This window comes from Pleurodeles waltl, chromosome 6 (genome assembly GCF_031143425.1).
Source record: "Pleurodeles waltl isolate 20211129_DDA chromosome 6, aPleWal1.hap1.20221129, whole genome shotgun sequence".
Classification (NCBI taxonomy): Eukaryota; Metazoa; Chordata; class Amphibia; order Caudata; family Salamandridae; genus Pleurodeles; species Pleurodeles waltl.
Genome location: NC_090445.1, coordinates 680,134,939 through 680,160,406, shown reverse-complemented (window position 1 = coordinate 680,160,406; position 25,468 = coordinate 680,134,939). Strand labels below are relative to the sequence as shown.

The following is a 25,468-nucleotide window of genomic DNA, read 5'->3' as shown; positions in this document are numbered from 1 at the left end:
TCTTTAGTGTGAAAGTACCCCACTCAACACATCCTGACACCTCCACTTCCCCAGTCACAGAAATCAAATCACATGACATACTTACACTCAAGTGAAGTAGTGTTTGATGAGATCTGTCCGCAAGTCTTCACCTTCTTCTTCATCACTGTAATCCGAACATGCCATTTCAGGGCGTTCACCCAGTTGCACTGCAAGCTCCCTCAAATCTGTTACATGTGGGATACTCCTCTGCAGGGCAATGTTGTGGAGCATGCAGCAGGCCACAATGATCTTACAAACATTTTCAGGTGAGTAGAGGAAGGCTCCACCTATCTTGCCCAGACACCAAAATCTGGATTTCAGGAGCCCAAAAGCCCGGTCTAGGACACGCCGGGTTCTTCCATCGTTGAAGCAGACTTCCCCTGGTGTAGTGGCTTCCTCACCGGTATCGACAACCATGGATGGTTTGGGTATGAGGAGTCCCCTATGAGGGAATGTGACCTATATGCAACTATGGGGGTCATTACGACCTCAGCGGTCTATTCTCCAGACTGCCGAGGTACTGCCGTGCCTAAGACCGCCAGTGGTGGCGGTCTTCCGCGCCCCGTATTGTGACCACTGGCAGCCCGCCGTCCTTTTTCGTATGAAAAGCCGCCAGCAGCCATACTGGCGGACGGCGGGAAAGTGGAGGTTGCTCAACCTCAACTGCCACGTCAACAGAACACCGCCCACTGAATCACATCCCATGATTCGGTGTGGCGGTGTTCTGGTGATGGTGTTCTGGTGGCGGAGCTGCCCCCATGGATCCCGTCCCCTCCCGGAGGATCAACGGACAAGGTAAGTTGATCGTACGTTAGGGAAGGGGGCACGGGGGTGTTGTGTGTGTGCATGGGGGTGTGCGTGTGAGAGTGTAGAGGGGGTGAGTGAGTGAGTGTATGCGTGCGGGGGGTGTTGTGTGTATGGGAAATGTTTGAGGGTCGGACGGTGTGCATGTCTGTTTGTTTGTGTGCGGGTATGTGTTGTCAGGGTGAATGCTTGCATGTAGGAGTGTGTATATGTGCATTTTGGGGGTGTGTGCGTGAAGAGGGGTGTATATGTGCATGTTAGGGGTCGGGGTGGGGAGGGGGGTTGTGCCACCTTTGGAGTGTGGCACAGAGGTGGGGGGATGGGACGAGGATTCATGGGGGACAGCGGGGGTGGGGGAGACCCCTATCAGTGCCAGGGAAGGAATTCCCTGGCATGGCAGTCAGAATGGTGAAGTGGCGGTTGACTGCAGCGTCATAATTCCATTTTTTTTCCGCTGGCCTGTTTGCGGTCTTACCGCCGCTTTACCACCGACCGCCAGGGTCGTAATGACCCCCTATGTCATTGTGATTGGTGTTAGACGTTAGTGGTGGCTATCCTGTGGCTTGCTGATTCATTGTTGTGTATTTTCTCGACACATCTCTCCCTGACAAATTAGACGTGACGTCAATGTTGGTCCTTTTAATGCCACATGTGAGGCCTATCTCAGTGACCTTGCTACCACCTCCATGACTCAGTTGGGACAGGTATAACTTATTGAGCTGTACATTGTTGGAATGTGTCCACTGAGACATGAGTATTTCCATGCCACCTACTCCAGGATATTGCAGATAGGAATCTGAGTTAGCTGATTTTCAATGGCATCAGTATGTAAGTGCAAGATATATGTGTGCATTTGCTTGTCTGTGAAATATGGCAGAGTAGTTTTCAGTGGGATAGCATTGTTGGCTACAAGTTCACTGGTGTCTTCTGTGTGTGGCACATCTTGGGGGATGGAGAAATCACCTAGTTGTAGTTATGTTTTTGTGGTTGCTAGACTTCATCCATTCAGTTGTAGTTGTCTGAGACCCTGATTTTCTGGTGGGTATCTTTGGTAAACCCAGATGGCACTTGTGCATATGTGATGGAACATGAATGTTCCACTTAGTGAAAGGTTTTCCCGGGGAATAGTTGAAATGATGGTATTGTCTGTCATTCAGAGTTGTGGTTAAAGGGTAGTCATGTATTTGTTATGACCATATTTCTCTTTGTATTTGCAGCATTAGCAAAGGCAGGTGAAGGAGATGGGGTCAAGTGGAGTCAGGAAGCATCTGGCCAAACGACCTCGGGTCAAGATGCAAGCGATACAGAGGGACCCAGTGGCTTAGAGGGTGAGAGGAGTGCCACAGGGGAGACCAGAACTAAGTCATCATCTTCGGATTCCTCCTCCAGTGGCCACTCCGTAGTAGTAGCGGACCCGTCACAGATTCCCCTGCACACATCCTTGTTCACCACCCCCGTTCTACCACTGCATCCCTGTTGCTCCCCACCCAGTTGGCTGCACCGGCTCACCCAAGAAAATGGGCATCTCCTTCGCCACAGGCACCTCTGCTCCAGTCCCTGTTACCCCTGATACTCTCAGTTAGAAGGCTATTGACCTCCTGAGGATGATCTCTGTGGTCAGTCAACCATAGTGAATGCCTTCCAGGGACTGGCAACACAACTCCAACAGACAAATATGTTCCCGGAGGGTATTCACAGTTCAATGGTTGGTCTGCAGAGATCTTTTCAGGTTCTGGCCTCCATACTGATGGCAGCCATTCACCCTCCACCTTCTGTCCTCCTCCAATCCCCTCTTCTCAGTCCCAATCTCCCCTTCCAAGACCTGCCCAAAGCACACAAACAGACCCTCAAGCATCCACCTCAATAGACAAAGGTAACGCATACATTCACAAGTACCACAGGACACACCGGCATGCACACAGACAGCATCCAGACACAGCAACAGTCTCAACTTCCCCAGTGTTTAGATATGCATGACAATTCTTTTTTAGTATTGTTTGTCTGTTTGACCCATGTAGAGCCATTTCCTGTGGACATGTTGATTGAGGGTCCTGTTGGGAGTGTGATACGTCCCAGTGCAGTCTCCTTCTCCTTCCGTGGGTGTCCCAGTTGGCCCCATACCAAATATGTAGTTACAGTTGTGAAGTTGTTCTGGGTTGTTGGAAAGTGGATTATTAGTAAGGGCAGGTAAGTACCCACACCTAGCAATAGGCCACAAACCCCCATTCAGGTCCTGTTAGGTCTCAGTAAGTTAAACCCAGCTCAATCATTGGTAGCTTGACAACAAACGTCAAAGCTTAACTTAGGAGACAAGTGTGTAAGCATTTAAAAATCACAAAACAGTAAATAAGTAAAACACAAAACACAATGAAAATCTAACACCAATTTATTCAAAATTGATTATATTTTTATCTTTAAAATGACACCAATATGACTAAAATTAGAAATGGGGACCCGGAGACATGAACTTTTAAAGTATTAAGCCCTCATTACAACCCTGTCGGTTGGTGATAAAGTGGCGGTAATACCACCAACAGGCTAGCGGTAAATACCGCCAAATTATGACAATGGCAGAAACAGCTCAGACGGACAGCCACTTCAACACACCGACCGCCAGGGCGGAATCAACAGGCACCACGGTGGTAACCGCCTACAGCCAGGTGGAAGACAATGTTCTGCCCACTGTATTAAGACAGTCCAATCCACCACCTTTTCTGGGACTGTACCAATGACATCAAAAGCTTGGCGGAAACAGATCTCAGAAGTTGAAGGACTCACCTGTGGAGACTCAGGGAAGAACCACGCCGCCATGGAGCCAGAGCTACACATATTCCCATTGTTGATTTACAATTTGTTCCACTACGAACACCAACAACGGCGAAGATGACCACGGTGAGTACAGCTGCCTAGCACACAGGGGAAGGGGGTAGGAAAAAGAAAGTGACACACACATGCAACATGCAACACCCCCAACACCATACACACAAGCAGATGCAGCAACATAACATATTGACCCCGTACCCCTCAGGAATGATGCAAGGACAACTCCAATAGATAAAAGTGAGTGTAATAAGATAAAATAGTAGCAATACGTGCAATCAAATCAAACAGTATATCCATATTTACAAATGAAGGGATACTGCCCAGTACTCAATGCTCGTAGGCCACAGGGTCACATTACATAGTTCAAGGCCCCACTTTACACCTGCAACAACACGGAAAGAACGCTGCAGAGGCATCAGGTCGAAAATAGGCAGGCACCTCAGGGGGACAGGGAACGGGGACACCTCAGCCAGCAGATGGTACAACACCACTGGTCCTGGAGGGGGCAACATGCCCATTACTCTGTCCTGGGGAGCGCAAGGCCACAGTCTCTCAAGTGGGTGACTTGCCCTCTGGCTCTGGAGGGGGCAGCATGCCCATTACTCTTTCCTGGGGAGTGCAAGGCCACAGTCTCTCAAGTGAGTGACTTGCCCACTGGTTCTGGAGGGGGCATCGTGCCCAATGATCTTCATCCTGGGGAAGATGGGGTGAGTGGGTGGCATCTCCACTGGTACTGGAGGGGGCATTGTGCCCAGTGAGCTCCTTCCTGGGGAGGATGGGGTGAGTGGATGGTATCTCTACTGGTTCTGGAGGGGGCATCATGCCCAATGATGCAGATCTTGGGGAGTGCAATGTCACAGTCTCTCAGGTGGGTGGTCATACCCACAGGATTTACATGGGGCAGGCCACACAACAGTCCATGGATGCAGGTCTACAGAATGTCCGCCAGCAGTGACAGGTGTTTAATGGTGGCAGTGGTGGTGCTGCTGCTGGTGGTGGTTGTGGGGGGGAGGCTCCAGCCCATCCCCTGCAGCCTCGGATGGCTGCCCACTGGTGCTGCTGCTGGTGGTGATGCTGGTAGCGGTGCTGCTGGCGGTGCTGGTGGTTGTGGGGGGAGGCTCCAGCCCATCCCCTGCAGCCTCGGATGGCTGCCCACTGGTGCTGCTGCTGGTGGTGGTGCTGGTAGCGGTGCTGCTGGCAGAGCTGGTGGTGGTGGGGGGAGGCTCCAGCCCATCCCCTGGAGCCTCAGATGGCTGACCACTGGTGCTGCTGCCGCTGGTGGTGGTGCTGGTGGCAGAGCTGGTGGTGGGGGGGGAGGCTTCAGCCCATCCCCTCAATCCTCAGACAGCTGCCCACTGGTGCTGGTGCTGTTGATGCTGGTGGCAGAGCTGGTGGTGGGGGGAGGCTCCAGCCCATCCCCTGCAGCCTCGGATGGCTGCACCACCATGTTTGGTGGAGGGGGCTCTGACTAAGTCCCAGCACCAAGCCCCTTGTCCTTACAGCCTGCTGGTGCAAGGCCCTTGCCCTTTCTGCCAGCAGCTGGGGATGACTCTCTGTCCCTTTTGGCAGCAGCTGGGGCTGGTTCCTTGCCCTACCTTCCTGCAGCTGGGGCGGGCTCCTTGCCCTTCCTTCCTGCAGCTGGAGCTGGCTCCTTGCCCTTCCATGAAGCACTTGGGGCAGGCACCCTTTCCGTATGGCTGGCTGGTTGCCAGGATCATTTCCCACCTGGAGTTGCTGGGGACACTACTGTGCCCGTGGACAGGGTGGCTGAGGTGCTTGCCTGGGTTTTGGCCACCCAGGTCTGACGTGAAGGATGGGGGGGTAGGGAAGAGGTCAATGGTGGAGAGGAAAAGCTTCTTAGGAATATTGGGGCGGGAGGAGGGAGATGGTTTGGGAGTGGAGGAAGAGGGAGTGGTTGTAGAAGGCGTCAGTCTGCTGTATTTGGGTGCAGGTGCATTGGCTGGATGCTGTTGTGAGGTGGATGGCTGTTGGGTGTCTGAGTGCTGTGAACCTTGGGAGGAGGAGGCACAGACACAGTGGGAGAGGACACAGGGGATGTATGCATGGATGTGGGGGTGGTGTCTGCCAGTGAGGTGTGTGCTCTGATAGGGGTCCAGGTGTTGGTGGTAGTGGATGAGGTTGTAGTGCATGTAGGTGTGAATGGAGACGCAACTGGGAGGGAGTTAGACGAGGAGGAGGAGGTGGCCACAGTGGAGGCAGTGGATGTTGGTATGTCTGCATCTGGATGGTGGTTGTGTGAGTGCCTGTGGGATGAAGTATGGTGCTCGTGTTTGCCATATCCACTCTTGTGTGTTGTCCTGTGTGCATGCTCATCTGCCTGTGTGCTTGGGATAAATTGGGGTTGAGGGGAATGGGATTGGGATTGTGTAGGGGAAGCTGGAGGGTGGAAACAGGGACAATGGCTGCCATCAGAGAGGAAGCCAGAGCCTGGATTGATCTCTGTTGAGCCGCAAAGCCAGTGTGAATGCCCTCCAGAAATGCATTGAACTGTTGCAATTGGGCTAACAACCCCCTGGATGCCATTCACAATGGTTGACTGCCCAACAGAGATGGATCGCAGGAGGTCAATAGCCTCCTCACTTAGGGCAGCAGGGCTAACTAGGGCAGGGTCTGAGGTGCCTGGGGCGAAGGACATGCCCACCCTCCTAGGTGAGTGGGCATGGAAACTCACTGAGGGGCTGCTGGGAGGGCGGTGTTGGTACAGGAGTGGCGGCTGTACCTGTAGCTGAAGTGGGCACAGATGTGTCCACCACCAAGAGGGAGCTTCCATCGGAGGAGGTATCTTTGTCCAAACTGTCCCCTCCAGTCTCTGCCGTGGTGCTACCCTCGTCCTCCATCCCACTGGTGCCCTCACCATCAGTGGACTCGGCCTCCTGGGTCCTGTGGGATGCAGTTCCATCCATCGCCGGTGCTTCTGCTCCTCCGCCAGATGATGCTAATGCACATAGGGACAAGGTGACAAATCAAAAAGGGGGGAGAGACAAAGGATACACATGGTCAATGGCAGCACCAACACACGTACACAGGGAACAGCCCTACGCACTGGCCAATGCACTACCAGTTATAATGCTAGTCACCAGGCCATGGGTAGGGCCACACAGCGCCAACTGCAGCATACCTGAGACCCACACACTCCTGCCCAAGAGGGGGTGCCTACTAGCCAGGTTGGAGGAATTTCACATCGGAACCCTGCCCAACATGAGACCTACTCTGTAATGTCAGGCCTGGTCTAGGGGCACCTACTGGCCCACATCCCCCACCCAGATACCACCCCACCAGGTGTAAGTAGTAATGAAGGGCACTGTACTCACCCCCTTGTTGCTGCTGTGATGCCGCCAAGCACCCATCCAGTCCCGGATAGGCCACCGCCAGTATGCGGGCCATCGGGGGGGTCAGGGATCAATGGGCACCCCTTTCTCATTGGGAGACCATCCCCAGCTGGGCCTCCATTGTCTTCCATGCCCAGCGTCTCAAGTCCTCCCACCATTTGTAAAAGTGGGTGCTCCGCCTGCCGTAGACCCCCCACGGTCTGCATGTCCTTGGCGATGACACACCATATACCCTTCTTTTGATGGTCACTGACCTGCAGAGGAAATAGACACAGGGAAAGGTATTAGTCAGACAGTCCTGCTTGCTACACTCATAGCCCTCCATACCCCTTCCCATTAGCACAAACATGGCCCAGCATACATGTTGCATGCTGCCCAGGGCCCATCCACCAACCCCCCCCACATGAGGCCTTAACACACAGCACTCCATGCATTCATGCCCCATGCATCGTACTCACAGTGTAGTCACCTGTTGGTCTGGAGGCCCATACAGCAGTCGGTACTGGGGTAGGACCCCATCCACTAGTAGCTCCAACTCCACTGAGGTGAAGGCAAGGGCCCTTTCCCCAGTCACACGCACCATGGTAGGTTCAAGACACAGGTCACAGCAGCACATGCAGAGTAGGTCCTCTCCTGTTGGAGGTCAGGTAGCAAGTGAGTGAACAGATACAAAATGGCGGTGATGTCCACGGTGGTACATACTGTCACTGCCGGCATACATCACCATTGGCCACTGAACCCCATAGGGCCCAATGATAACCAATGAGGAGGTGCACGGCGGTTCCCGACTGCCTCCAGCAACGGTGCACAACGTCAGCGGAATTACCTCATTTCCACCTGTCCCTCAATACTGGACAGGTGGATGCCATTTCAGTTGGGGGGTGGCAGGCCATGGATCCTAACTTTATCACAGTTCACAATTTCACATTCTGGACATATGCCACCAAAATATTGTAAAAATCACAATATGCATTGAACTGTAGTTGTTACAATGTACAGATAATGACGAGCTGCTCACTCTTTTTCCCTATAGATTGCAACCGTTGCGGATGAATAGGAGATGGAGACATACCCCCGTGTACACACCCCTGGTGGACTTGGCAACAATAGAGGACAGGCACATTAACCTCATCTACAGACTTGACAGGGCCACAATCACAGAGCTGTGTGCCCAATTGGAGCCAGGCCTGATATCTGCTATCCGTCACCCCACTGGGACCCCCCCTCTTGTGCAAGTGTTATCAGTGCTCCATTTTTTGGCAACAGGTTCTTTCCAAGTGACAGTGGGGTTGGCAGCAGGAATGTCACAGCCAATGTTCTCAACAGTGCTGACTAAAGTGTTGTCTGCCCTGATTAAACACATGTGCAGCTACATCGTTTTTCCCCAGGTGGAGGATTTGGCCACAGTGAAGGCTGAATTCTATGCAATGGGACATATCCCCAACATCACTGGTATGATTTATGGGTCACAAATTGCATTTGTCCCCCCCAGCAAAATGTCTTCAGAAATCGTAAATGTTAATACTTGATGAATGTGCAGATGGTGTGTTTGGCAGACCAGTACATCTCCCATGTCAATGCTAAGTATCCTGGGTCGGTACATGATGCTTTTATCCTGAGGAATAGCGCATCCCAAATGTGATGGCCCAACTCCAGAGGCACAGGGTATGACTAATAGGTGAACCCTGGTTACCACCCAGTAGATGTTGGTGTATGAGTATGGTGTGGGCCATAAGGGTTAGTGTGTGGCTAACAGTTGTCCCTTGATATTTGCAGGTGACTCTGGTTACCCCAACCTATCATGGCTACTGACCCCTGTGAGGAATCCCAGGACAAGGGCTGAGGAACGTTACAATGAGGCACATGAGCGAACAAGAAGGATCATTGAACGTATCTTCAGCCTCCTGAAGGCCAGGTTTCAGTGCCTCCATCTAACAGGTGGATCCCTGTGCTATTCCCCCAAAAAGGTCTGCCAGATCATTGTGGCATGCTGTGTGTTGCACAACCTTGCCTTGCGACGCCATGTGCCTTTCCTGCAAGAGGAAGAGGCTGGAGATGGACGTGTTGTGGCAGTAGACCCTGGGGACAGTGAAGATGAGGAGGCAGAGGATGAGGACAAAAGAAGTGCAGTCATTCATCAATACTTCCAATGACACACAGGTAAGACAGTGTTATTTCACATTTCATTGACAGTTTGATGTGTGACATTGTCACTGGAAGGCTGTGAATTCCTACTTCTATGCCCACTCACTGTATCCATTGGCATCTCTTTTTGCAGATGTCAGCTACAGGCCTTTCCTATGTAAATATTACTGTACAGTTGAATTGCAATGTTTGAACCTTGTTAAACTAATACATATTTTAATAATTTAACATACTCCATACTTGTATTTTTTCTAAGTGTGTTTATTGCAGTGCTCTGAAGAAAAGGGGGAAGTGTAATGGGCTGGGTGTGATGATGGAGGAAAGTCCAGGTTAGAGTCCAGTCTATTTGTGGCACAGGTGCATTGGCCAAGGGGGCATAGGAAGGGGAGCAATGGCAGTTCAAGGTGGACAGTGTACCAGAATGGGACACATGGGTGACAATCAGGAGAGTCTTATTTCCTGGTGGGGGGGTCTTGGCAATAATCTCTGGCTTCCGTCTGGATCACAGGGAACATTTGTGGGGTGGTTCTCCTTCTGCAAGGGAAGGGGTGCTGGTGGCCTGTTGGTCCTGGGGTCTCCTGTCCACTAGCGGCAGCAGAGGTGGAGGGCTGTTCAGTAGTCCGGCTAGTGGCAGGGGCCCACTGGTGTGCCACTGCCTCCCTTATACTGTTGGCCATGTCTGCCAGCACACCTGCAATGGAGACCAGGGTGGTGTTAATGGACTTCAAGTCCTACCTGATCCCCAGGTACTGTCCCTCCTGCAGCCTCATGTTCTCCTGCATCTAGTCCAGGATCTCGGCCAGCGTATCCTGGGAACGTTGGTATGCTCCCAGGACTGGGGTGAGTGCCTCCTGGAAAGTCAGTTCCCTAGGCCTGTCCTCCCCTTGGCACACAGCAGTCCTCCCAGCTTCCCTGTTGTCCTGTACCTCTGTGCTCTGAACCGTATGCCCACAGCCACTGACCCCAGGTGCCTGATTGTCCTGGGTTTGTGGAGTGGCCTGGGGTCCCTGTAGTGGTGGACACACTGCTGATTGACGTGTCCTGGGGAGAGAGGTATGGGCCCGATGGGTGGGTGCTGTGGTGGAGTTTCCTGAGAGGGAGGATCTGTGATGGTGTGAGACTGTCCCTGATGGGCCAGGTTGGTCATCCAGACCCAGGCGACCAGAACTGCTGTCATCATTGTGGGCCTCTTCTGTGGGGGGACTGGAAATTGCTGGCACCTCTTCTCCGGTGACATTGACTGATCTACCTAGGGGGATGTAAATGCAGTGTTATTGTTTCTGTGTGTGACATATTGTGCATGGATGGGTTGCCCTCTATGCTTGTTATTGCCCTGGCAGCTTTGCCTTGTGTGAGTTGTTATTTGGTGGGCTAGCTGATTGTCTCTAGTGTGCATGCTGTAGTGATAGGTGTCCATTCAGGTCTGTGAGTGGTGTCCATGCATTGGTATGGCATGCAGGGCTTGGGAGTGGGATGAGTGGGTTGTGATGGTGGTGTGTGTGGGAAGTGGGGGAGTGATGGGACTGAAGGTAAGAGTGGGGGTATGTGATGGCATACAGGTAGGACGGGGTGATAGTAATAGAGAGTTGACTTACCAGAGTCCAGTCCTCCTGCTGCTACTCCTGCCAGGCCCTCAGGATGCATGATTGCCAAGACTTGCTCCTCCCATGTTGTTAGTTGTGGGGGATCCACCGCCAGTCCTCTGTACTGTGAGCTGGTGTCTTGCTGCAAATGAACGCACCTTCCCCCGTAGGTCGTTCCACCTCTTCCTGATGTTATCCCTTGTTCTGGGGTGCTGTCCCATGGCGTTGACCCTGTCCACGATTCTCTGCCATAGCTCCATCTTCCTAGCAATGGATATTTGCTGCACCGGTTCTCCAAATAGCTGTGGCTTGACCCGGATGATTTCCTCCACCATGACCCTTAGCTCCACCTCAGAGAATCTGGCGTGTCGTTGTGGTGCCATGGGTGTAGTGTGAGTGGTGTGGGTGAGGATGTGTGGGGGGATGTGTTGGGGTGTGTGATGTAAGGTGTGTGGGTGGTGTATAGGGGATGGTGATATGTGGCTCTGATTGTGTGAGTGCTCTTGGTGTCTCTCTATGGTGGCAATTATTTGTATTCGGAAAGGGTTGTGGGTAATGTGGGTGGGTGTTTTATAGTGGTGTGGGTGTGGTGTGTGAATGAGTGTCAGGTGTATGTAGTTTGAATTATCCAATGTGGTGTTGTTTTGTTGGAGTGTGTATATTTTGAGCGCAGCAGTATTTACCGCCAATGGTTTGCCGCCATTGAATGTCCGCTGCAGCGATTCGTGGGTCATAATGTTGTGGGTGTTGTTCGGTTGGCGTAACGGTGTGGGTTTTGACACCAACAGTTTATCACTGACCTTTGAACTGCCGGATTTGTGTGTGTGGCTGAATAGTGATCGATTGGTGTGTGTGTGTCACAATATGGTTAGCGGATATCCGCGGCGGCGGTATGTTGGCAGCAGTCAGCATGGCAGTAAGTGGGATTTACTGCCAACGTCTTAATGAGGGCCTCAGTGTTTTCTAGCGCATTGAAACTAAAAGCACTCAAAGGGTTAAAAAAGGTCACACTGGACAGGGACAAAGTTCAGAGTTCAGGCCACCCACTGTTACTCTTACTTCCTGAAGTGTTTCTTGATACAGGAAAGTAGTCCACAACACCAGTCAAAGGTTCAGAGGCTCTTGTTTTCCGCTTCGGTCTGAGACTACAATTCCCTCAATGCATCTCTTTAACTCATCGACCTGTTTACAACACTTGCTCCAAATGTCTCCAAACTTCTAGGTCGTCTTCCAACTTGATCTAAGGTCCCAGAAGCTCTGTGTCGCTCCTTGGGAGTTGGGACTACACTTCCCAGAAAGTACCTGGTCAGAATCCTCAAATAGCCACTGGACGCTGGTCAGCTGAGCTCTTTTTGCAGGGCTTGATGCAGGGGACTATAGGCAGCTCCTTTGTACCTGTAGCTTACAGGGAGTCCACTCCTGGAGTTGCAGAATCAAGGCAAAGTCCTTTTCTTGTTGAAACCCAAAGTGTGCAACTGGTGCAGTCTTTGTGAGTGCAGTGTCCAGGTGCAGGCCTGGGCTCCAGCAGGGTAGTCCTTCTTCTCCAGTACCTTCTTCCAGCAGGGATCTGAGGTGTGGGTGCAACTCTGCCAAATGTATCATTTCTCCTGGGGTGAAAAGTGTGTGGGGGGGGTCTGTCCAATCACAGGCAGGACACTACCCTCTTGGATGACTGCTTCCTGGAAAGTGTGGCAAAAATCAAGCCCAGGAAGCAACATTCCTTAAAATCCAAATTGGCAGAAATTGGATTTTGGAGGCTAGGTCTGGCTGAGCACACTCACTGTTGTGACTAAAAATCCTTAACACACTGCTCTCCTGCCCTCTCCTAATCTAATCAAGTGGGCAACTGGTTGTCTGGGTTTGCAGGAAATGGGGGAGTTAAGGAAGCTGCCCTGGTGCGTAGTGGGTACCTAAGGTACTTACACCTTATACCAGGTATCCTCTATTAGTGAAATGTTGGCACTGTCTAGAAGCCAGGCTCTCTATAGGTAGCTGTGGAGGAGCAGCCAAGGCTTATCTAGGAGACATGCAAAGCTCATGCAATACCACTGTATTCACACAGCACTTACACACATGAAAGAATACACTCAGTATTACAAAAATAAAGGTACTTTATTATGGTAACACAACACCAAAATTACTGTAGAGGCAATACTCCCTTAGGAGGTAAGTAAAATACAAGGTATATACACTGTTGTCAGAAATAGGCATAAGAATAGTTAGAAAACAATGCAAATAGTGTAAAGCACAATAGAGAATAGTGAACCTAGGGGGAGCATAAACATATACTAAAACAATGGAATTCGAGAGCGTCACCCCCACCCAGGTAAGCAGAGTGTGTAGAGGGTTGCTGGGGTACCGGGAAAGCACAAAGGTAAGTACCACAACACCCCCAGCAACCAGGAAAGCAGGAGTAAATTACTAGAATTTCCCCAGAACACCCACTTAGAAGAAAATGAGAGAATTGCAAAACCCAGAGATGACTGTAAGAAACCAATGATGGATTACTAAAGAGGAAGACCTGTGAAAGAGGGGACAAAGTCCAGAAGACACAGCAGAGTCCAGTCCGGTAAGGAGCCCCTGCCCTCCAGGCTGAGGATTGCAGGAGTTGGTCGACAGTGAGGATGAAGAGTCAGGACTGCAGCCCTGGAGTCGCAGCCGAGTTCCTGGAGGATGCAGGTAATGACTCATGCTGGAAGGAAGATTGCAGTTGGGTTTACATGTCTGGATTCCACCAACAAGCCTTGGCACAGGTACAAACTGTTGTTGGCAGAAAGTGGTGCTGCCGAGTAGCAGAAAGGGCCAGGAGGACTCAATCCAGGAGGGGGAATTAGAGGGAGCCCTCAGCATTGCAGATAGCCCACAGAAGCACAGACAGCACACACAGGAGTCCCACAGGATGGGGACACAGGAGGTGCAAATAGAGCCATTGCAGCACTACGAAAAAGGATCTCACACCGCAGGAGAGTCACTCAAGGAGCTGTGCGTCACAGGAAGGAGTGCTGGGGACTTGAGCTACATGAATACTTCCCATTGTCCAGTTTCACGCCAGAGCAGGGACTGGGGTTCCCTGAACAAGTGTAAACTGGTTTATGTCTGGAGGGTACCAAATGTGCCCTTCAAAGCATACCAGTGGCTTGGGGAGGCTACCTCTCCCAAGCCATGTAGCACCTATTTACAAAGAGAGGGGGTGTAACATCCCTCTCTCAAAGGAAATCCTTTGTTCTGCCTTCCTGGGCTTGAGCTGCTCAAGCAACAAGAGGGCAGAAACCTGTCTGTGAGGTGGCAGCAATTGGGGCTGCCTGGAAAACCGCAGAAGGCTGTGGAAGTAATGCTGGGGGTCCTTTACGGACCCCCCAGAGTGCATGGAATCATTCAACCAATACTTGAAAAAGTATTGAGGTATGATTCTAACATGTTTTTATACCAAATATGCCTAGGTACGGAGTTACCATTATGTAGCTGGACATAGGTTGTGACCTATGTCCAGTACATGCGTAAAATGGAGTCCCCGCACTCAGGAAAGGGGGTCTGGAGTTTGTGGGGTACCTTTGCTAGTGCAGGGGTGCCCTCACACACAGGTACATGCACCTTGCCCTCTGGGCTGAGAAGGCCTACCCTACGGGTGACTTATAGTGGCCTGGAGCAGTGACCTATAGTGAAAACAGGTGCATGCACCCACTTCACGCAGACAGCAATGGCAGGCCTGCAGAACCCTTTGCATGGGCTCCCTAAGGGTAGCAGAATAACTGCTTTAGCCCATAGGGATCCCTTGAAACCCCAATTCCCTGGGTACCTAGGGGCTTACATTGAGGCACTAGTATGCCAATTGTGGGATGAATACATCGTTTTGGGAGAGAGAGCATAATCACTAGGGTCACAGTCAAACACACTGACATCAGGCAGAAAAAGGGGGTAACCATACCAAGAAAGAGGGTACTGAGCTGCTACAAATTTCCTTCCCTCCTTCGAAGACCAGTTTGGCTGCTCTCCCCCCGCATCCCGTTTCACGATGTGCTGAGGCAGATCTCCTCCCCCACGTTCTTCATTTGTGTTCAGCCCAGGCCACTTCACACCTCATCAAGGCAGCCTGACCAGTCTGCCAGAGGCTGGCCAATCAGAGAAGGGCACTACAGAGCTGAAGTTGGCAACATTCAGGTAGAGTTCTAAAACTCTTTCCCTGAACTAGTTATATTAAATCCTACAATGGCAAGCTGTTGCATTTATTATAACAATCAGTTTGAAACCAAATCTTTGAAGACTTTATTAATTAAAATAAAGGTCCCCATTTTAGCCTTTAGAGCCCATTCACTTCACTGAGGGAAAAATGAATTTGGCTATTTTCCTCGCCAGGGCTTATAAAACATACTTTATAAGGTCCTGCTTATAATTACACTTCACCCAACCCTGGGGGCACCTAGGACACACCTTAGGGGTGACATATGAAAAAAGAAGGTAGTATAAGACTTTTGAAGTACTTTAATTCCTAAGTCAAATCAACGTGTACTTTAATTTAAAAGCAGCCCTTTAAAATGACCCTGGGCACCTCAGCAGAGCACCTATGGAGGCACAACCTATGCTGGGGTCCCTAAATCTACATGCCCTACCATATAGTAGGGACTTATAGGTAGGTTGATACTGCCAATTATAATTAGCCTAATTTTCACTCTCCTTTTAATCAGATCATAGGCCCTGGGACTAGTTACGAGTACCCAGGGCACTATCAGAGCCAGGAAAACACCAGCAAAGTGTCAAAAATGGGGGAAAAAGTTAGGGGGCTTCTGCAATCAGCCCAGTTTTCTCATACCAGTGTTTTTGTCTCTCTGTGTTTTGTGCATGACATTGTGCTTCCATTGCTGTGTGATGTGTGTGTTGTGTGTGTCCGTTGTTTACTAATTGTGTTGTTTGTGTTCCATGATACAGAGATTGAGATGTATGTTGTATGTGGAGATAGTCTTCTCTGGGTACACCCGCAAACTTCATAATACGGTGGTCCCCTCCATCAGACCATTGGCAGTCAGACAACCATGCCAACATGACGGTCACAGGACCGCCAAACTCATTATTAGGCCCATATTTAACACTCCACAATATCAATAAAATAATAATAATTGTAAAAAATATACAAAACATCAACAAAAAAAAATATTAACAGTATTTTTAAAATTTGAAAAGAAAATACAAAAATTTAATATTAAAATTCAGAATCAATCCACAACTAACATATATAAATATATGTGTACATACTTATTTTTCATAGTTACATTAATTTAGTAAATTAAAAATAAATAGAACAGTTCAAAAGATTTTAAATCACATAAATTACTACCTAATAAAATGATTGAAGTGATGAAACCGTAAATGTACAATTTCTACCAACATATATTAAACATTTCACAATAACAAATGTTTGTGAACAAAATAATCAAAATAGGACATTTTTAATATTGTAAAAATAAGTGGCAAAATTATCTTTACAGTGTTTTACTAAATGATATATCCTATTTTAAAAAACAATCAAATAATTTTAAAAAGCAAGCTAACAAAAAAATATTTTAAACAAAATCAAAATATGTTTGAAAGTATTTTGTCAAAATAAAAAAATGACATTTAAAGTTAAAATAAAAATAAAAAAATGTCATATTATAATGGATACACAAAAGAAATACAAACATGTTTGAAAAATCCCCCCTTATCCCTGATAAACTTAACATTCTGCTCCCGTAACACTATAAAATATGTATATAAATACAAAACATTTCTGATTATTACTTCAAATTAATTACATTAAGTATATTAGAAACAAAAAATACCATAATAAATAACATAGAACACTAAATAAATAACTACAATAAGATAATCAATTAACTCTGAAAATGATATTATATATACAATCATAATTTAGACAACAATATTTTTTACAATGGTATTGAAACCAACATTTGAAACAATATTTTTACCTTCGCTATTTCTGTCCAATATATTTTTGACATCATGCTATTCCTGCCACAGTATTTTTATTTCACTGTATTTTATATACAGTATATTTGGTCCAAACACCCAAGCTATGTGTCTAGCATTAGAAGATGTTGGAATCCAGAAACGCCTGTAGGTTTATGGGAATAGGTGCTGCATCCAAGGCATAGACAAAAGCCTATGAATTTGAAAAACAAAGGCCATTCTGCATGTTGCAAATATTTGGAAAATTTCTGGAAATCATGTCCTTTGATTTCCGTTGCACCTCAAAACAGCTGTTTAATGGCATGGAAGAAAGACATGCACTGTATATCTTGCTGATAGTATTCAGGCCCCATACAACCATATACTTGTCCTGATATCTCCTATGCCCCTGTATGCAGCAATCTCAGGTTGGAGTGGAGGTGCATGTTCTGTGAAGGCTACACACTGGCTTGTTACAGGCTCACCTTAGTGTGCCATTTGCTCTGGTGAGAAACACTGACATCCTGTGTCACAAGCAAAGGGGTGGATGTATTAAAAAATAGCAAAATTATGCCAAAGAAGGACTTGCAATTGATTTTCTATAGATTTTCACTGGGACTTCAACATCCTTCCACTTCCACTTACTCCAACAAATATACAAGGCATCTAGATGAACGTTCCGAAAACAGAAAACCAACAAACACAGGGCCTCATTATGAGTTCAAAGGACGGGAAGACCTGTCCGCTGAACTTCTGATGGGGAGGTTGCCGCCATGCTTGCTACCTCCCTGTCGGGCCCATTACAACTTTCCCGCTGGGATGATGGGCAGAAACCAGCAGAAAAGTAGTGGCAGCATTGTCGCTGGCTCATATTCGAGCCGGTGGCAATGCTGCCAACAGCAGGGGGCACCAGCACCCTAGCAATGCTTGCTGTCTGCATAGCACACAGTGAGCATTGCGAGGGTGCTGGGCAGGGGGACCCCTGCACTGCCCATGCCAAGTGCATGGATAGTGCAGGGGCTCCCCTGTGGCCCCCTGCACCTGTTTTCCACCAGCCTTTTCATGGTAATGATACCACCATGAAAAGGCTGTCGGAGAACCAGGTTGTAATCAGTAGGGTGGCAATGCATGCAGTGCCGCCCTGGCTTATTCCGACCTCTGACACCATCAGCCTGTCCGGATCACCGATTCCGGCGGTGACGGCGGCACCCTGGTTGTCTGGCTGCCAGGGTTGTAATGTGACAGTGGACAGCCACAGCAGCAACGGTCCTGACTGCCACCGCTAGCCTGGCAGTTGAGTGACAGCCAGACTCGTAATCAGGCCCACAGTCTCTTTAATGCAGACACACCACCTGGCCCACAAAATAGCTTAATTTTCAATCAAATAATTTAATGAATTGAAGGCATCAAAGAGCATAAACAACTTCAGTGTCTTGTAAATGGGGGATTTAAATGCTGACATTTCCAATGCTATATTATCTTCAAATAGGAACAAAAAGCTAGAAGGCTCATTTAATATTTGAGGAACTACCCTCCCAATTAATCAGAAAGCAGACAGGAGAGAAAGATTGCTCCTGGACTCATTTTGCAGCATTGACAGGATTATATTAATAATAATAATAATAATGATAATAATAAATAATGATAATAAATAGAAGAATTGACCCAGATATAATGGCCTCATCACCTACAAGATGTGGCAGCAGGGGATGTCCACTGTAGATTATGTAATAGCTCCCTACGATTTATACTGTGTAGGTCCAGGTGGTTGAACTTCAATTCCGTCAAGGTAGTGATCACACAGCTCTATGCATGGGGGCAAACCCCCTTGCTGCACTACCCTGCGCCAGAAGGAGAAGGCAGGAATGTGCTGTATGTACAAGATATGGCACATTTCTGTCTTCTCCCAGTGCATTGGCACAATGGTACAAGGATGCCTGCATGACAGACATGATTGTTTCTGTACAGGAAGGGACACCTTCCTGCACAAAAACAAGACATGGAGTTTTTTTTTCTCTTTCTATGTGCGCTGCAGAATGCTAACCAGAACTGGTTTGATTCTTACCTACCAGTTTTAGTGCAATTTCAAGGTTATTGGTAATAAAGTTACAAAATTGTTGCATCTCATTCTGAGACCCCAAAAACTGCCTACAGTCTCAATTCTATCCTCAGAATGGCGTGAATATATCCCAAAGTTAAGTGAAGGGTTTATTACATCTATAATTAAGCTAGGGAATTATTCTGAGGACATAATACATAAAACGGATAGAAGCTTACATAAAAAAGAAAGAATCTCCGCAGCAGTTGGTCCTGGCCAAATCCCTCTGAAAGTTTGGGAAAAGCATCCTGAAGCATAGGTCAAATTTTATCCCCACTCTTTTAACTCTGCTACCAAATATGACAAGTCAATTTCTTGTGACATGTTAGTACTATAATACCCCTCCACAAGACAGACTCTTGTACACTCACAGGCAATTATCATCAGATTGCACTCCTCGATGCCATAGGGAAGATTTTCTTAGCAGGCATCTTAGAGAGGAGGATTGGGCCTTTCAAAAGGAATAATCCCCAAGAGCAGGCTGGTTTCAGACCCAAGCACTCCATGATAGATAATATTGTGAATCTTTAGGTCTTTATTGACAAGTACATTTTAGTGAATCCACACGTTTTCTATATTACCTTTATTTTATTAACTTTTCAACAGTATTTGATAAAGTGGATAGATTGAACTTCTAACAATCAAGAAAGATTTTATCTAGACTGTAAAACTTAAAACAGCCTTTTTAAGATTTAGGGGATAATTGTTACTTAGGCGGTCTGACTGCCGGACTGCCATTGCGGCAGTCAGGAGAAAGGCAAAAAGATGGTGTCATTACAAATGGCGCATTACGACACTACTGCTAGCCTAGCAGTGTGTCTGCGGTGGTGGCACCGCCACGTGGTGCAAGAGCAATGCAAACCCTAATTAAGATGAATGAAGCCAGGCACAGGTAATGTAATGCATCAGAAATCAGTGTGTTGCTTTACTCTGAGTGAGTGAGGGCACTTCCATTGATGTTGTGTGGGTATTTCCACACAACATCCATGGATTTTGATGCATTCACTGATTTACAAGAACTTATAAACCTGGAAATGTGCCAAAAAGATACACCTCCCCAGGAGACACGTGACAAGGAGAAATATGTTTAATTCTCCTTGTTATTTCCTTTTCTATGTGTGTTGCATTCTGCACCACACATAGAAAGAGGAAAAAGCCTCTGTGATGTGAAGGTGTCCCTTCCTGCACAAAAACTATCTTGAATACAACGCAAGCACCCTTGCGCCTTGGTGTGTATATATATATATATATATATATATATATATATATATATATATATACACTGCCTGTGTACATTGAAAACTGTCATGGACTATACATTGTGAGTAAAACAGACTGGGAACACTTCACTTTGACTATATGGAGTGTGGAGTACCGGATGGAAATGAAGTATAATAAATAAACAAAATCACTGTGAAGCACAGAAACCGGGTGGCTTATGGATCAACTTTTGAATCAATGGAATGATCGTTCACAAGATTATCGAAGCTTGATATATTTTTTAAGGGGTAGTTTTAGATGGCATAGGAAGATGAATTATAATAAATTGTTTATGTATAACTTTGATATTTTGCAGTAATTTGGTTTGTGAGAAACGCTTCCGATTCTTTAGGTGTGAGCAAGAGCAGGGCTACAGGACCAGATTAACCAAACTTTACTGAAGGATGCTTTAGATATGTAATAAGAACTCATAGAAAAAACTTAACGAATTATTTATATCAGAACGTGTAGAAGCAGATGGGAGAAGAATTTTCATGTAGATAACTCTGGGCACTTTACCACTGCTGAACAATGCTAAAGTGTAAGTGCTCTCTGTCTAAAATGGTATTGTTAAGTGCTTTACCCAGGATTGGTATATTTAATTTACTAGTAAGTCCCTCGTAAAGTGCACTATGTGTGCCCAAGGCCTGCAAATCAAATGCTACTTGTGGGCCTGCATCATTGGTGGCACCACCCACATGAGTAGCCCTTTAAACATGCCTCAGACCTGTCACTGCAGTGTCTGTGTCAGTGGTTTTTACTGCCAGTTTGACCTGGCAAGTGCACCCACTTGTGTGGCCCAAACCTTCCCCCTTACTACATTTACGTCATCCCTATGGGAGCCCCAAGGCACCCCCATGGGCTGGGTGCAGTGTATTTAGGAGGTGAGGGCATGCAGTGGTGTGTTTCACATGTCGTAATAGTGCATTACTGCTAAATTCAGTTTTCACTTTTGCAAGGCCTATCTCTCCCATAGGGTAACATGGGGATTGCCTTGAAATATCTGTTAAGTGTATTTTCTCATTGGGAGCAGATAGAGATGTGGAGTTTGGGGTCACTGAACTCACAATTTAAAAAGTTATTTTTTAAATTGGAAGCTTGAAAATGCCACTTTTAGAAAGTGGCCATTTTTTTGCTTAACCATTCTGTGCCTCGGCCTGGCTGTGGAACACACGTCGGGGTCAGGATGACAGTTGGGCTGCTTATAAATTCATTCTAGAAAGTCGCACAAAGAGAGTTGAGGTGTTCCCTGAATATCCTGATGGGTCTCCCTTTGCTACAGTGGTGGGAGGAGGTGACACTTGTACATGATTAGGCCTGTGTTTGTCCTTTCACAAAGCAGCCGCCAACCCCCTGGAGTGCGTCAGAGGCCAGGGCAAGCAAGGCAGGGTCTTTTGCACTACAAAGACTTTCCTTTGAAGTTTGCCTACTTCAAAGGCAACAATGAGTATAAGTATTGGACCACTGAGACCACACTGTCTGAACACTTCTGGACTGAGGACATTCTTCCAGGAAGAAGAGCTAGATGCTGTAGTGGCCACTCTGCCTGTTGCTTTGTATTGTTGGCCTGATGCTTGCTGCTTCTGTCCTGGGAGTGAAATGACTGTACTTTGCTTTTCAAGGTTCTCCAAGGGCTTGAACTGAGCTTGCCTCCTGTTAGAAGTCGCAGGGACATCAAAAGCTTCATATGCTAGTACATGGGTTGTCTTGCTGAGAGTCCTGACACGTCAAGTGGTGCCAAATCTAGTTCCTGGGCCCTTGGGAGTGAGTCCTGGTGAAACCAAGAAGAAACCAAGTGCATCAACTCCAGAGTGACATCGGAACTTGTGCCGCTGTCCAACTGTGCACCGCTGCCTGCACCGGAGCCGGATTCCCTTCTGAGTTCACTGACCACAGCTAATGCCGGAGGCCCAATGCAGTTGCAGCACCTCCAAAGTCCCGCCACAGCGTGTACCCTGAGTGCTGTGTCCCAGACATCCAGGACATGCAACTCCACCACAGCACGTGTGGCCCTGTGATGTGATCGCAACACCACAAAGTCGTTGCCTTGCGTCTTGACCTGCTGGATTCATAGGCCCCGCCAGATCATAAGGAACCAACGCCTCGCCATCAATGCCACATCACCTCCCCTACAACTGCAATGAACCAATGCCTCACCTCCCCTGCCTCACAGTGAGGAACCAATGCCTCACCTTCCCAGTAGCAGTAAGGAACCAACGCCAAACCGGCTCCAGCGACGCCTCACCTCCATGACTCCATCCAATGTCTTTGTTTCATCGTTTTCCAAAGGTACTGTGCCTGAGGTCCATGCAGCACAGTGACCTGCCCACACTCCCATGCAAGTGGCATTGGACTGTTGGGAACGACTCCATCAACGACCTTGTGATAGCCCTAGTTGGAGCTATGTGTTTCTAAGCACTTAACTGAGATTTAATCTTTCAAAATGTGCGTCTTTGCTTGGGTATGTTGGATTTTTGTCATTTTGGTCTGGCTCTACTCAGATAAATATTTTTATTTTTCTTAACTGGGGTGGAGTACTTTGGTGGTATTTTCACTGTGTTACTGTGTGTGTTTGCAAACACTCTAAACATTGCTTCTGAGATAAGCCTAACTGCTCGTGCCAAGCTACCAAGGTGGTGAGTGGGAGCTAGCTTAGCTCTGTGACTCCCTTATCCTGACTAGAGTGAATGTCCTTACTAGGACAAAGTCTTCACATGCTAGCACATGGGCTGTCTTGCTGAGAGTCCTGACACGTCAAATGGTGCAAAATCAATTTCCAGGGCCCTTGGGAGTGAGTCCTGGTGAAACCAAGAAGAAACCAAGTGCATCAACTCCAGAGGGACATCGGAACTTGTACCACTGTCGACTGTGCACCGCTGCCTGCACCGGAGCCAGGTTCCCTTCTGAGTTCACTGACCACAACTGATGCCGGAGGCCCAATGCAGTTGAAGCACCTCCAAAGTCCCACCACAGCGTGTGCCCTGAGTGCTGTGTCCCAGACATCCAGGACATGCAACTCCACCACAGCACATGTGGCCCTGTGATGTGATCGCAACACCACAAAGTCGATGCCTTGCGTCTTGACCTGCTGGATTCATAGACCCCGCCATATCATAAGGAACCAACACCTCGCCACCAATGCCACATCACCTCCCCTACAACTGCAATGAACCAATGCCTCACCTCCCCTGCCTCACAGTGAGGAACCAATGCCTCACCTTCCCAGTAGAAGTAAGGAACCAACGCCAAACCGGCTCCAGCGACGCCTCACCTCCATGACTCCATCCAATGTCTTTGTTTCATCGTTTTCCAAAGGTACTGTGCCTGAGGTCCATGCAGCTCAGTGACCTACCCACACTCCCATGCAAGTGGCATTGGACTTTTGGGAACGACTCCGTCAACGACCTTGTGATAGCCCTAGTTGGAGCTATGTGTTTCTAAGCGCTTAACTGAGATTTAATCTTTAAAAATGTGCATCTTTGCTTGTGTATGTTGGATTTTTGTCATTTTGGTCTGGCTCTACTCAGATAAATATTTTTATTTTTCTTAACTGGGGTGGAGTACTTTGGTGGTATTTTCACTGTGTTACTGTGTGTGTTTGCAAACACGCTAAACATTGCTTCTGAGATAAGCCTAACTGCTCGTGCCAAGCTACCAAGGTGGTGAGTGGGAGCTAGCTTAGCTCTGTGACTCCCTTATCCTGACTAGAGTGAGGGTCCTTACTAGGACAAAGGGCAAAACAACTGCCAACTGGAGACCCCATTTCTAACAGGACGACCGAGGGAACCTGAGTCCCTTTCCTTGTAACCCTGCTGTGCAGGAGCTGGGCCTGTGATAGACCTATACCACATGAAACACAGTCAGTAGGCCAGGATGGTATGGATAGAACTGACAAGCCTTCCCAATCCAACAAGACAGAATGAGATAGATAGTGCGCAGGAGGTGGGTGATCAGCCGGGCCAAGGGAGGGGTGTGGAGCTTTTACCGGTAGCCATCATGACAGCCTTTCAGGTCACTCATGCACACACAAAAGGAAAATAGACGTAAAGTGAATCTCCTGAGAGCTGAAATGCGGAAAGTAGCGGATTGAGGGACAGAAGTTGATAATCAACTTAAGCTGCTTTAAAGAGAAGTCAAAACACTGAAAACCACTGTCACCTCCCTGTCCATTCAGACTACCAGCATGGGTGAACTCCTGGAAAACATGGAAGGGTGCTCATGATGCAACAACTTCTGATTTATTGTATTCCCAGAGAGGGTGAAAGGCTCTTTGGCCAAACAGTTTTTGGAGGAATCGATCACAGAAAAGATGCGACTCCTGAGATGTTCTAAATTATTCTTGATAGAAAGAACACAAAGGTCACTGGCAGCAATGCCGCTGCCCAAGATTACTTCCTGAGCATGGATAGTAAGACTGTTTAATTTTAGAGGCCGAAAATCTATCCTGCAACATGTCAGCAAGATCGGGTCACTGCAATACAAAAATGCCCCAATCTTGGTCTTCCCTGACTATCCCAAGGATGTTCAATTAAAAATAGAATACCTTCTTTGTCATAAAAGAGCAAACAGAGAGACCTGAACTTTCAATACAGTGTAATATTTCCAGCAAAACTCTGTATGCAAAATGAAGAGAAAGCCCATTTTTTCACTATGCTGGGAGCAGCAAGGAAATAGCTGGAAACTGTACTAGAAGCAGCTGGTGATGCTCCAAAGCCATACCAATACCATCTACAAGGGTCAGATGAGGATCCCCAGACTGGGAACCCTTCGGTGCATGGCACAGTTGAAGGGCGTCTGGTTACATTGTAGTAGAAACTGATAGGATGCTGAGAGAAGCATCTGGGGAATCAGATGTGAACAGAGCTTTTCAGATGCATTGGTGGGATACCGAAATCAGAGAGGCCTCCGTTCCTGCTGCTGCACCCTGAAATTACTGCTGCACTGGTGCTCAAAGATGACTGCACTGGGGACTGTTCCTAGTATGATGAAAGGGACAAATTACAATGAACGATTAGTCCATGTTATGCAGGTGAGATAGATGAGTATATCAGGAAGGGTCTAACCTGGGCTCTATACCCATAACTAATTGAACTGGTAGTGCTGCTTTGACAGATGGGTACGGCACATTTTCTCATGTGAGCAGGGCTGAGTGATATATGTGCTGGGTTTGCGCTATCCTGGCTTGGGAATCGGTAATGGGGAATATTCCTCCGCAGTTCAACCAGATTGTTTGTTTTCTAGATCCCTACGTGGGGTGGTTTACATAAGTTAACAGGGGGTGGTGCTTGGGTACCCCTTTATGTCATTTTACTGTTTATGGGGATTAAGGGATGTCAAAAACACTACTCATGGGTAGTTGTGGGGAGCTGGGATGTTATACACTTGTTTTATGTCCAACATTGGATCAAATAGATCAGCAAACACTGTAGGCTGGCTACCAGAAC

The 25,468-nt window shown here is 47.9% G+C and overlaps 1 protein-coding gene across 1 annotated transcript in view; it reads left to right on the top strand.

The window, feature by feature from the left end:
• The first annotated feature begins 779 nt into the window (after positions 1–779).
• The window catches only part of LOC138301673 (olfactory receptor 10G4-like), a 194,898-nt gene continuing 170,209 nt past the window's right edge, over positions 780–25,468 (top strand). The window contains exons 1-2 of the mRNA XM_069242188.1: positions 780–816; positions 2,043–2,153. Coding sequence (XP_069098289.1) covers positions 780–816; positions 2,043–2,153 — 148 coding nt within the window. The remainder of the gene's footprint in view (positions 817–2,042; positions 2,154–25,468) is intronic.